Source organism: Callorhinchus milii, unplaced genomic scaffold (genome assembly GCF_018977255.1).
Source record: "Callorhinchus milii isolate IMCB2004 unplaced genomic scaffold, IMCB_Cmil_1.0 Scaffold2, whole genome shotgun sequence".
NCBI lineage: Eukaryota > Metazoa > Chordata > Chondrichthyes > Chimaeriformes > Callorhinchidae > Callorhinchus > Callorhinchus milii.
The window spans coordinates 18,615,561-18,629,783 of NW_024704743.1; the positions used below are offsets into that span (position 1 = coordinate 18,615,561).

General features: G+C 41.3%; 1 protein-coding gene across 2 annotated transcripts in view; it reads right to left on the reverse strand.

The window, feature by feature from the left end:
- hacd1 (3-hydroxyacyl-CoA dehydratase 1) overlaps positions 1-14,223 on the reverse strand; it is a 39,916-nt gene that overhangs the window by 7,945 nt on the left and 17,748 nt on the right. For both annotated transcript variants that reach the window (XM_042331757.1, XM_042331758.1), the window contains exons 2-5: positions 8,770-8,887; positions 8,629-8,647; positions 8,459-8,547; positions 5,748-5,869 (exon numbers count right to left, since the gene is read on the reverse strand). In XM_042331757.1, coding sequence (XP_042187691.1) covers positions 5,748-5,869; positions 8,459-8,547; positions 8,629-8,647; positions 8,770-8,887 — 348 coding nt within the window. The remainder of the gene's footprint in view (positions 1-5,747; positions 5,870-8,458; positions 8,548-8,628; positions 8,648-8,769; positions 8,888-14,223) is intronic.

The following is a 14,223-nucleotide window of genomic DNA, read 5'->3' on the forward strand; positions in this document are numbered from 1 at the left end:
CCCACTATTATAGCAGAAAGAATTTTAGCAACTACAAGACTGTCTCCTTCTATGTTTGAACTGATCCCTCCATTTTCATGTATGTTTCATTGTCTCTCCCATCTATTTTAATGTTAATTTAATCACCGCTTGACAAGATTACGTCTGCCTCTCTTTTGCTGGGTTTACACTGCACATTTGCAGCACATTGCCCTAGTTTATATGGTATTTCGCATTGAAAAGTGAAGCATAAATTTGGATTGAGCAGCACCATTCAGAAACCAATTGTGCTGGAACACCTCTGCTGAGGTCATTTGAGGAGATGATTTTAACAGCACTTTGATTCACCTCATTCCACTCCACAAAGCATCCTGGAAAGTTGTTGGGAAGTCTGATGATAAATGCAATGGGTAATCGAGGATCTTTTCACTAAGCATTTCTTAACGCTATTAAAAGTACAGGGTGACACCATCATGAAGTGCCTCAATAGAATGTGAGTCGATTTATAATGCGAGTGAGCTGTAGACACTGCCAGCATCACCATCCAGGGATTTTGGCGTCTTGTTCGATCCTCAACGATCCTTTTTACCCCACATCCGAGCCAAATTCCACTCTGCCTTCCCCCACCTCTGCCACCTAATATTATTATTAATAATAATCCTTGCATTTGCTCCACCTCCTTGCACCTCTACTCAAACATCATAAGCCTCTCCCTGTCCACTGGTACTGTTCATACCCCACTAAGAACAGCCATTATCACTCCTATCCTTAAAAAACCTTCCGTGAACCCGTCACTGCTATCAAACTACCACCCCATCTCCAACCTTCCTTTCCTCTCCAAAGTCCTGGAATGAGTTGTTGCTTCCCAGATTCACTCCTTCCTCTCCTGCCACTCTCTTCATTAACCCCTCGAATCCACCCACAGCACAGAAACAGCCCTGGTCAAAGTGACAAATGACATCCTGTTCATCTGGGACCAAGGCTCCCTCTGCCTCCTCGTCCTCCTTGACCTCTCTGCTGCCTTCTCCATGGCCTTCCCAACTCCTCCCTCCACAGGCTGCAGATAATCCAGAACTCTGCAGCCCGTGTCCTCTCCAACACCAAACTCCATGACTCCATCTCCCCCACTCTCGCCTGACTCCACTGGCTCCCTATCCTTCAGAGGATCCAGTTCAAGATCCTGGTCCTCACATACAAAGCCCTCCATGGCCTCACCCCAGCCTACCTCTGCGACCTCTGCCGGCTCTGGCCTGCTCCATGTTCCCCCGACCCACTCGCCCCACCATTGGCGGGAGAGCCTTCAGCCACTCTGCCCCCAAACTCTGGAATTCCATCCCCCAGTCACTCTGCGTCGCCCCTTCCTTAGCCTCCTTCAAGTCCCACCTCTAGACCCTCCTCTTCGACCATGCCATCGCCCAACCCCCTTCCCCTCCCCTCCCTTCCCCTCCCGACCCCAGCTCGGGTCTGAAATGCTCGATTCTGTCCAGCGTCTTGGGACGTCCTCCCGACGTGAAAGCCATTATACAAATGTAATCTGGTTGTTGTTGTTGCCTTCGACACCACTGACTACTCCATCCTCATCTACCGCCTCTCCTCTCACCTCAACTTTCATGGCTCTGTCCTTCACTGGTTCAGATTGTACCTCTCACACCACCTCCACTTCATTTCTGCAAACACATTCTCCTCTAGCCCCCACGCCATCTCATGCGGTGTTCCTCAGGCCTCTCTCCTTGGTCCCCTGCTCTTCAATACCTACATGCTCCCTCTTGGTGACATCATCTGCAGACATAGGGTCAACTTCCACATGTATGCGGATGACACCCAACTCTATCTCTCTGCCTCCAACCTCAACTCCAGGACCACTGCTGTCCTGACAGAATGTCTGTCAGACATCAAGTCCTGGATGAGAGCTACTTTCTTCAGTAGAACGTCAACAAGACCGAGGCCCTCCTGATTGGCTCCTGTCAGCGCCTCCACACCTCAGCGCTGACAGCATCACCATCCATGATTGCACACTCAACCTTGCTAAGCCAGTCCGGAACCTTGGGGTCTTCTTCGACCCTCAACTATCCTTTCTACCCCACATTCGCACCATGACCCGCTCTGTTTCCCCCCACCTCCGCAACATCGGCTCTGCCATTGTCGCCGAAACCCTCATGCACACCTTCATTAGATCAAAGCTCGACGATGAAAACTCACTGCTTGTCGGACTCTCCAACTACTCCCTCCATAGGCTGCAGGTCATCCAGAATTCTGCAGCCCGTGTCTTCTCCCGCACTTGGCTCCGTGACCCTATCACCCCCATCCTTGCCCAACTCCAAAGGCTTCCCATCACACAGAGGATACAGTTCAAGATCCTGGTCCTCACCTTCAAAGCTCTCCAGGGCCTTGCTCCCCCCTACCTCTGCAACCTTCTAACCCCCTACCGACTTGCCAGCTCCTTCCGCTCAGCGGGCTTTGGCCTGCTTTACGTCCCTGCCTCACCCATCCCATCATTGGTAGGCGGGCCTTCTGCCACTCTGCCCCCACCCTCTGGAACTCCACCCTCCCCCTCGCCTCTTTACTTCCCTTGTTCAAGACCCGTCTCAAGATCCTCCTCTTCGACCGTGCTTTCGGTCACCCTCCATCCTGTCCTGACTCCACCTGGGGTCCAAAGCACTGATTGTCCAGTGCCTTGGTACCTCCTCCCGATGTGAAAGGTACTATACAAATGTAATTTTGTTGTTGTTGTAATACTTCCAGCTTCTACCGCGGACTAACTGGCTTTCCGCGCATGAATGCAGGAAGCCGTCGTGTTAGCTTACTGCTCTCACAATCATTTCTAGCACAAGAAATACTGAGAGCATGTGCAAGAAGCTTGCCAGTCCACATAAAAATTTGGGAGTGATGACCACCTGACAACCTGAAAGCGAGATTTCTTTTTCATTCAAAGTCAAATATGTAGTCATCCTTGTACAGTCAAGCGCAAATTTAATGGTCTCCCCACCCAGATCAATGCCATAGATATTTTACTAATTATGCTCTGCTTGTAATTTGCGTGGGCATTATTCCTCACTTGTCAACTTTTGGCTTTGAATAGGATTTCCATGATAAAGCCTGCCAAAGGTCAATACATTATTCAGCAACTGTACAGTAACACTCACCCACCCTTATTATATGTGACATGTGTGAGTTGGAAATTCCTGTGTGTGTCATCCAAAGCCAAGTTTCTATCACAAGTGCAGTAAAACTCCACGCCAATGTTTCATCCTAAAAACAACTTCTTTTCTAATTTTCACATCAGCTTTCCTAAAAATAGTGACTCAACACTCGGTACAGCTTCATAGGGAATTAAAGCTCTCTGCTACCTCCCAAAGTAAACTATGTTCACATATGAAGACAGACAGAGAATGTTAGCAGACTATTTATCTCTTGGGAGTCTGCCCTCATTCAGTTCCCTTAAATATGCAGTCTCCAACAGGGGTCTGCTGAAGTGGGAAATCTAGCTGGATTTTACTGCGATTTGCCAGTTGGGGGTAATGTAACACCCTCACACTGTATGCCTTACTGAGATTAGCAAATTAGATTGAGATCAGGGATTGAGCATTGACAAAATGCTTGAGAGTCCAGCACCCTGGGCCATCCTCCCAATGTGAAAGGCGCTATCCAAATGTAGTTTCAATTCACTTTACAGTATATTCTGTGAAGCGCTTTGAGACGTCAAGAAGACGTGAAAAAGCGCTATATCAAATGCAAGGATTATTATTATTAGTAGTTTGTTGTTGTTGTTGTACCTGTGATCTTATGCAGTATATTTATCCATTCAACCATTGGGTGAATCCTGTAGCAGATTTCTTAAATAGGAAGTGCGCAGTTCATCACCCAACCACTGATGGGATTGGCAAATGCTTGATTTCCTGTCCTGATTGCCATGATTATAAAAGAATATTTACATCAACAACAATAACTTGCATTTATATAGCACCCTTCATGCAGAAGACCCGAGCCAGCTGAGCAAAGGCAGCGGGTAGTCGAGTGAGGTGTGAGCAGATCGGAAAAGTAGGGAGGTGCTAAGTAGGCCTAATGCATTCAAATGTAATTGTCAAGACACATCAAAATATAACATGCTCTGGTAGAATGTCCATGTCAATAGAACATGTTGGTGGACTCGTGTGGAGTATAAACACTGGCACAGACTATTTGGGCTGAATGTCTTGTTTCCATGTGGTACAATCTAAGTAAATCTATATAAAAATGCATATGGCCTGATGTCAAGATCAGATGAGGAGAGGATCAGGCTTGGCAGTGATGTTCGTGGTTGAATTGCTGCCCAACAATCCGTGTTGAGGTTCACACGTGAATAATGGCAATCTCTCCAGTGTGAAACAATCCCAAATTCCATAGCCTGTCCTCATAACTCTTGTGCTAATTGCAGCTATCAACTTAGCTGCCCATTGCTGTACCTCTCAAGTATCAAGATGTCCTTGAAATAACAGTGACAAGAACAGTACACAACCCTCGAGGAGACAGTAAACCATTCCAGTATCATGTCCTGCAACCTTAGCTATGAATACCAACACCTTGTTTGCTTTCCTCACTGCTGATAAACGCCATGGTAATGGTTTCAGCAGCCTGTTCTCCAGTTCCCTGTATCCCCCTCCTGTACTGTACAGGTGGCATACTTGTGTAACACATTCAATGTGATAAATATCCTGTCCTATGCTTGTTGCAATACAATTCCTACTTGAAAGGAGTACAAAAATATTATAATACATAAGTACAATAATGTTCAATTCCTATCCAAGGTTCTTCTAATAACAGCAAGGAATCTAACTTCCAGATAACAAACAGAATTGGCAGAATGATTCTATTTCTGCATTTAACAGTGGTAACAGGGAAATCGATCCATTATCCTACAGCCTGATTTTAAAAATAAAAGAAAGCAAACTTAGTTTTATGTTTTTTGCCCACCCTTCTGTTTAATGATTAGTGCATACCTTCTACTATATAACAGAAAAAGCTGTATTCATCAATATAATAGCACGCATTAAGCAAGGCAGCTTTTTTTTTTGCACATTAGAGCTATTACTTTCAATCCAAACTATTGTGAACTAAATCGATGCAATAACTGGCAAAAAAATTTCACAATTAATATGAATCTCAAATTTGATCGTCTCAAATTGTTCAACTCAGAAGCTTTAATCCTACCACTGGTCAACACAAATAAAATTCATTTTGATAACTGCAACCACACAAATAAATTGAGAAACCATTTGCATGATAAAGAGACCTTAGAGTGTAACACACTATTTCAGTAGTATCCGAAGGGCAGTATAAGATACCTCCAAGACACCTCACACAGTTAAATCTTCATAAAGCAATTTTATCCAATGATAGTCTGAGCAAAGTACTGCATAGTAAATTTTCTACACCATAACAAACTATGAAATATAATAATAATAATCCTTGCATTTGGAATAGCGCTTTATCATGAAGTCAAGACTTCTCAAAGCGCTTTACAGGATATACTGTAAAGTGAATTGCATTGACTGTGTATTTTATATTTAATGCAAAAGCGTTTCAATTAAAGCGATTTTGTCTGAGACTCATTAGCTTTTCACATAACAACACATCTGCTATTTCCTCTGTTTTCTGCAGCTAGGGCTCCATTTGTTTCTAAGGCTCTCGTTAATACCATTAGTAACCATAGCTTTCCAGGTTAGCATGGCATGCAAAAACCTCACCACTCACAGATCATAAAGCAGCTGCACATCACCACATTCTCCCACCTGGCCCATTTAATGAAGTAAGGCAAATGGTTGAGCAGACTGAATGTGTAAAAGGAATATCGAGTAATCTCTGTCACCGTCCATGCGACCAGGAAAAGAACGACGCTCTCCTCATTCTGAATCTGCAGATGAATTCATGATAAAATGCAAGTTCAGATAGAAATCACGTCAATCTTGATAGCATTAAGGACCAGATGCAGATTTGCATTTTAATTCCCTTTCCTATTGTACATACTGCAATCACAGAAATGTCAAAATAGAATTTACAGCATAACAAATATTTGGCTATTCCACAAAGTATTAAAAGTAAATAAATCTCTCACAATGATATGTCTGGTCTTTCCATGGAAATAATGTGAAGTCAACCAGGATGTAAAGTACTGAATCCTATTTCAGTGCTGTACATTATGGATAACTTCACAACCATAGTTGCAAATGAAAAGGACAAATTCTGATATATACTAAAGGTTTTCAATTTGTAAAGAATATACAGAAACAATTAGACAGATAGAAACTGGGGAGTGTGTATTGAAGTAGCTTACTCAAATCACTGCCAGTTTTAGATATTGCAACAGGACATTGATAGTTAGTCCTGACAGAAGCTATGTCCATCATGCTACATGGATGGGTTCCAGCTATATATAGTTTCCACATTTGTGTCTTTGAATAATAATAATCCTTGCATTTGATATAGAGCCTTGTCATGTCTTTGACTCACTCAGAGGCGAGTGTTCTGCCACTGAGCCAGGCTAACATAATTGCATATTTGTTTATCTTTTATGCTAAAACCTATAGAAACTTCGCTAGGGCCTGGTACACCACTTGCCCAAGACAGCATTAAGGAATATTTTTCCTAGATTTCTTTCAGTGTTGCTCAGCAACTGTTCATTTGGACGTATGTGAAAGTTACTGAGGCTGAATCATCCTCCAAATCTTCGGCTGTCAATGCCAGTCTCCAGAGAAGATCCACAACTCACCAAATGATTGGTGCTTCCAGTCCACAGCAGGCATCCCATCACATTTGCCACTGAATCTCCACATTTATATGTATTGCATTCTAGCAATTGGGGCTAGTCGTAATTTAGTTAATTCCTTAGGCTCCATTTAGTTGACAGTTTTTCCCAACAAGGACAGTGAAAATGATTAGATAATTCATTTGGATATCAAAAGGAAACAAATCAAATTCTACATAGCATAGCAACATCTTATTAATAGTAATGAAGATAAAACTAGACTAGTTAAATGGACCAAAGCGTACTTATAAGAGATTTGAGAATAAAGTATGAACCAAATCATTTCCTGATTCACTGACAGAATAAATTTCCATTTTAAATTATCTGGTAAACACTCTCGTTTGAGGAGCTTTGACTGCATTGTTCTTTTTTGGTACAATGGACAAGATCATCGGACCTGCTTTGTTGCAGTAATATAACAAGATATTTTCGAATAACATAAAACAATCTTTCAGAGATTAGATTTTTTATCATGCAGAAGGTTATCAGAATATAGAATATTTTGCCACAAGTATCTACTGAGAATTGTAGATTCTGGAAATCGTAAAATCATAGAAATTTACAGCGCAGAAGGAGGCCATTTGGCCCATTGAGTCTGCACCAACTCTCAGAGCAAATTTCACTTTCAATCTCACTATCCTGCCCTATTTCCATATCTCTTCAAGCCTCTAATTTTCATATACTTACTTGTCTGCTTTCCTCTTGAAATGCACAATGAACTCACCCTCCCCCCTTTTTGGCAGGGCATTCCACATCCCAACAACTCTATGAGTGAAACAACAAATCCGTGCACTCACATCCTTCCTCCTGCTCCTCTGTCACTTTCTGCTGTCGTAGGAAAAGATAAACAACAGGAAAGGTCTGTATGGTGATTGGATTCCTGCTATTTTGATGTGGAATTGCTACCCCAAAATAGGAAACATGGATTTTACATCCGTTTCATCAGAAGTACGTTTGCTGTTGTCTAACAAGAGGACATCCAGTCAAGTGACTGCTATCATCCTGCTGTAACTTAAAACAATTTTGCATGGAAAGTTTATCACCTCCTGGAATCCAATTAGGCTCAAAATACATATTTTAGAAAGCTAATATTTTTGGATGAAGCAGTAAAAGTTTAACATGTTGCTGGGACTCAAAGAGGCAAGCACAGGCAGATACAATTGTTTTCAATACGAGAGTACAACAACAATTTCATTTATATAGCACTTTTTATGTCAGGAGGATGCTGAAAAGCACTTCATACAGAGGCCTGGAAGCCTGATCTAGGGCAGGGGGAGCTGAGGAAGGCAATAAGAAACACATTCGGAGCGATAGTCTTTGAGGCAGAAAAGAAGGCAAGGTGCAGGGACTCTGGGAGTTCCAGAGACCAAGGGCAGAATAGCTGAAGACTCGCCTAACTGATGGTGGGGCAGAGCAGGCAGTGGATGTGAAGCAGGCAGGTGCGCAAAATTACAATATTGTAGTTTTCTTAATATACTTTTATGTTGTGAGGTCTGCATTTTTGTAATTCTATCTTAAAACAGTTCTCTTCAGAGATTTGCAGGATATGAATTTTAAGTGAAGTTGGCACATAAAAATCTGTACACATCATAAGACCATGCGTGTACTTTGCATTAACAAAGTCCTTTGTTGAAACGTAATACAGTACAAAGATTTCATTAATATTACTGGAAGAAATAAAATGGCACTTATACCAACCGGTCTTATACTGTGTATAACGAACCACACCATGAAAATTCTGGACAGGACTTGGACCCCAGTCACGAGCACCGAAGTTCGTACTATCCCTTAAACAACGACAATATCATTAAATTGGTTGAAAAGACATCGTGGAAATTAACAATCTCAGTAACTCAGCAAATACTCACCAATAGCACAGTGGATAATCTGTGGAGCATTGAAAGAAAACAGAAATCCAGAGATTATTATTGTAACCAGCCTTAACATTTGTACTCTACATTAAGAAACTTACAGCTGTAGCAACAACAAAAACCAGGCTTTTTTTGTACCTCTAGTAATGCAAACGTCTGGAAAAATTTTAGTGTTTTTTGTATGTTCCTGTACAGTCCCTTGTGTGTTCCTTTCTGGTAAGAAAATCGGATCATAGCCACAGCCAGCACCAGCCATCTAGGGACAGAAAGAAGAGGCCCAGATCATCAGAGTTAAAGGGTCAGAGATTAAAGCAACAATTTTGAATTCCTGAAACCAATTATTTGTGACCAGTTGATCGAACTCTCGTCTCTGAGACAGAAAGTTTTAGGCCCATGTTGGTTCTTTCAACTCACAGTCTAGACTGACAAACCAACACAATGCATGGGGAAGCATTGCATTGTCAGAGGTGCTGCCATTCAGATGAGACGTTAAACCAAGGTCTTGTTTGCCTGTTCAGGTGGATGTTAAAGATCCCATGACACCACTCGAAAAGCGAAACAAGTATTTACTGGTGTCCTTGTGAACCATCTCCAAATGTGGAGTCCTGTAGCTCAGTGAGCATTTGCCTCACAAGCGAGAGACTGGGTTCGATTCCCGACAGGGTGAAACCTTGGGCAAGTTTCCTTACTCCACACGCCTGATCATAATCCCTCAAGAGAAAAAATAATAATTTGGTCACTCGGTCCACGACTGTTTGTGGGACACTGCTGTGCGCAATTGGCTGCCGCGTTTCGCTCACAAATATACAGTCAATTCACTTTACAGTCTATTCTGTGAAGCGTTTTGAGACATCTAGAAGACGTGAAAAGCGCTATATCAAATTCAAGGATTATTATTATTAAATATAATTGGTTATTCACTTCATGGCTGTTTGTGGGACATTGTCGTGCACAAATTTGCTGTCGGGTTTGTCGACAAATACACAGTAAGTACACTTCACAAATAAAACCTTGTGAAGTATTTCGAAATGTCTGGAAAGTGTGATAACGTGCTACATCTATCCAAATTTAAGGAATATCAAAAAAAACAGGAGCAGTGAAGTGTGAACAATGCTGTCTTACATTAAGTGAATTTATATATTTTTGTACGTTCACCAGCTCATCTGTGGTCTCTGCATGTATTTCTGGCCATCCAGCTCCTTATAATATTCTCTTATAACAACTGACTGCTTTCATCGAACCTTGCTACCAAAAACAACTTGGCCAATCAACTTTGAATAAGCAAGAAACAGGTAATGACTCAGTACTAACAACATTTGATCAGCATATATTCATTTTTCCTCCTGATTTAGAATTAACCAGGAAACACCTGCAATGACTATTTCAGGATCCCCTGGAGTGTACAGTGATGTTTAGATTGATACTCTATTATGGAGCAAGGCATTGTGCTTCCGTTTCATAATACAATGCTTCACATCAGATTTTAAAAGTACTTGATGAACATTAAAGCCTTATATATCCACTTCTGCAATCCTAGTCATACAATCAGAGAAGTTATACCCAGACATATGCTAAAATGTTACACTCAAACAGTAAAGACAGAGGTGATTTGTTTAATCGAACCTTTCTGATTTCTGAATGCATGAAGTACAGCAATAATTTTCTGTCATTAAAAATAATACAAATAATAATATAAATTCATGTGTTTCGCATCTTAAAAAAAGGCAGTTTGGGTTCAAAGTGTCTATATTGGTGTGGTATTGGAGGTTAAAAAGATATTAATAATCCTTGCATTTGATATAATGTTTTTCACATCTTCTAGACGTTTCAAAATGCTTCACGGAATATACTGTAAACTGAATTGACTGTATATTTATGGGGAAAATAAACAGATGGATATAAACTAAGGAATACAGGGCTAAAATATGTGGGATTATTAAATGTATACCTCAACTCTTTTATGAATGGGTTTAGGAACACGAGGAATTAAATGATTTTCATTGATCCATTCAGAGCCTGAACAATCCCATTGTGTTTTAACCTTGAAATTGTAAATTTTAGACCTAAAATAGAGCTGTATGTTTTTGTCTGCTTAATATTTTTTTAAGATTTATTTGCCTAGATAGGATGAAAACCACATTATTCTAGGTCAAAACATTTACTTTTACCAATTGGGAGAGCTAGACCCAAAGCATCTGGACTGTTTGGTAAAAGTTCATTTATTGGCATGAAAGTGAAAGATTTTCCTTCCTCCTAGGCAGATAAACCAGGGGAAGCTAATATAAAGCCAATAAAGACTACTGTGGGACCTAACTCAGTCTCTCTCTCTCTCTCTGTCTCTCTCCCTCTCAGTCTCTCTCAGTGGTCTGTCTGTGGGACACTAGTGTGCACAATTGGCTGCCGCGTTTCACCCACAAAACACACGGTCACTACACTTTACAGTATATCCTGTGAAGCACTTTGAGACATCTCGACAACGTGTAAGACGCTATATCAAATGCAAGGATTATTAATATTTTATTAACATTTACGAAATAGGATTGCTTGCCTCAGAGTCAAAACAAACATAGTGGCCCTTGGATCCTGATGGAACAACTGTTATTAAATCTTATTGTAGAGTAAGAGTTAATAACATTCTCATTGAAACCCAGAAAAGTTTCAATGAGACACATTCATTGGCACAAATAGGCAGAAAATTTCTATTTCCAAAATTATTTCTACAGTACAAATGTGTCAGGCTTAAGCATTCAAAAAAAAAATTTTTTTTAAATAAATTCATGTGTTTCGCATGAAACATGTGATGTCTTATGAAATATAACCATGCCATATAGGAACCATAGTTTTTTATTATAATTTATGATCTGTCAGATTATATAATACATGATATACTGAACTGCGGTATATGTCTAATTTATAATAAAAAGTATATTTCCAGAAAAATGCATTTCTCAGAATTGGCACAGTGTAGAGGACCACTGTTGTTTTGCCTCAAGGAAGTAGGAATGAGAACAATACCAGATTGATGGGGTGAAAATCTCCTCTCATTCTCACTTCCTCCCTTTGCTGGTTGCGGAGGTTGAGCAATTTTAAGTCAGTTGATTACAAAGGATGTACAGCACAGAAACAGACTATTCAGCCCAACCAACCTATGCTGGTGTTTATACTCCACACATGTCTTCACCCATTCCTTACACCCTCCCATATTCTTCTGTCTCCTCTTCCTCATGTGAAGGATAGTGGATGCTAAGACTCTGAGCTCATAAATGCTCACATTTCAGCACAAATTGGCACTAAACATGTAGAAACTTAAATGATGGCTGGTAAATGCAGTTGAACTTCGCCACAAGAGTGCCCTTCTGAGCTTGGGCTGTAACACATCACTTGGGCAGAGAAGACCAACAATACATTGAATTAGTCAATGTTATACCTAACCTTTGTAGCTCTCGCTGAAACTGGGAGCTAAGAGTTAAAAAGGGTTCCTTGCTGCAAACTGGCAGACCTGCAGGACCACTGCTGGCCTGACAGACTGCCTGTCAGACATCAAGTCCTGGATGAGAGCTAACTTTCTCCAGTTGAATGCCAGCAAGATCGAGTTCAAAATCCTCTTCCTCGCCTTCAAAACTCTCAATGGCCTTGCTCCTTCCTACCTCTGTGACCTGTTAACTCCATAATGACCTGTCTTCTCCCTCCACTCAGCAGGCTCCGGCCTGCCCCACGTCCCCTGCCCACCCCACCATTAGCAGTCGGGCCTTCAGCCTCTCTGCCCCTACCATCTAGAACTTCATTCCACACTCCCTTCATCTCGCCCCTCCCTTGCCTCCTTCAAAGCCCGTCTCAAGTCCTTCCTCTTCAACTGCACCTTTGGTCAACCTCCTCGCCTCATCTTCCCTACCTTCCACCCTCCTTGATCCCAATGCCCAGCTCAGGTGCAAATCCTTGACTGTCCAGCACCTTAGAACATCCGCCCGATGCGAAAGGCGCTACACAAATGTAATTTGTTGCTCTTGTTATACAATCTTGGGAGTCCTGGGAAAGAATGAATTTGAATAAGAGACTGTGATTAGTTTTAATTTCACCACAGTGTGGACGCAGGGAAGAAGAAGTGCATAGAGGATGATTTTGTTTTGGAAAGACGAGAGAAATGTTCAAAGGACCAAGTATGAATGAAATAGAGAAAGAGAACGTTGTGATGATGAGAGTGTGGAGGCCAGAGATGAGGGAAGGATCACCTAATCAGATAATAAGTATTTTTTTGTATTCTAGTCCAAGAGTGCAAGAGAAGTGTTAAAGACATATTGGAGCAGCATTTACGTCTTTGGTGAACATGTAGAAGGTTTATTGTTGTTGAGGAAAAAATAAATGTTCAGTGGGGAAGGAGTTTGAAACTAAGTTTCTTGAAGACTGCTTTATAGAGGAAGTGTGAGAATTCCACTTGAGGTCATTGGACATAACCAAACCCTAAATGTTAATACACAAAGAAGAATTAAGATTGGAACCTACAAAGTGAGAGGTAGTTCCTGCTGGATTAGACTTAAGAGTGACATGAAGACACTGGGACCTTAAGAAATTGAAAGAAACAAGAATCTTATTGTCCAATGGAAGGTCATAGAGGGATTGTGGTTTAGTGATTCAGAAGTGAAGCTGTGTTCATGTGATCTGAAGAAAACTGATGAATGTGGAGTGGAATTGTGAGCAAAGGTCTGAATAGAGCAGATGATGACTGGACGTTACTGATATGGAGAAAGAAACAGTAGTCGAGAGAGCTACTACAACAACCACAACAAATTACATTTGTATAGCAACTTTCATGTCGGGAGGACGTCCCAAAGCATTGGATCCAGATCCATGGGTAAGCTTGTCTTTAACTGAAAGAGGGTCAGGGTATGACTGATTAACTACAGCATACATAGAGTAATTTGAGAAGAAACTGGACACCTCAAGATATTGGTTTGGTGAAAGTACAGTAACTTGTTTACAAGTACACTTTGCTGGACCCATCAACTTCAGCTTAGTTGAATACTGTGTGACATCTCACCACCAGTATTAAGGCATGCTCAGTGGAGCAAATGTAATAATTTTCGTCTGCTGCACAAAGAGCAAATTTATTTTAATTGAACCATAGCAGGATGCAATTCGATCAGAAATTACCACCCATCTCTCAAAGGAGAAAGTGGAATAAAACATAGCTGGTGACTTGGGTCCCCATCTTGCAAACTCTCCCAAAGAGCTGTGGATGCTGGATCCATTCACATCTTCAAGACAGAGGTGGCTATTTGTTCGGTCAGGGTATTAAGGGATATGGGGAAAGGGCAGGTAATTGGACGTGCGATACAGATCAGCTATGATTTTATAGAATGGTGGAACAGGCTCTAGGAGCTGAATGGCCTACTCCTGTTTCTGTTTCTAAATGCAAATGCATTGGAATTTGCATTTAAATGTGCTTGAGACAAAAGTTACCACCTTCCATTTGTTTTTAAATGTCTGAATAAAACATTTGAACTTAACTAAATGCATGCGTAATACTTTCAAATGCTTCAATGAATACCTGATACTTCGGGTGACAGATGGCATTTCGTCACATCACAGACACAA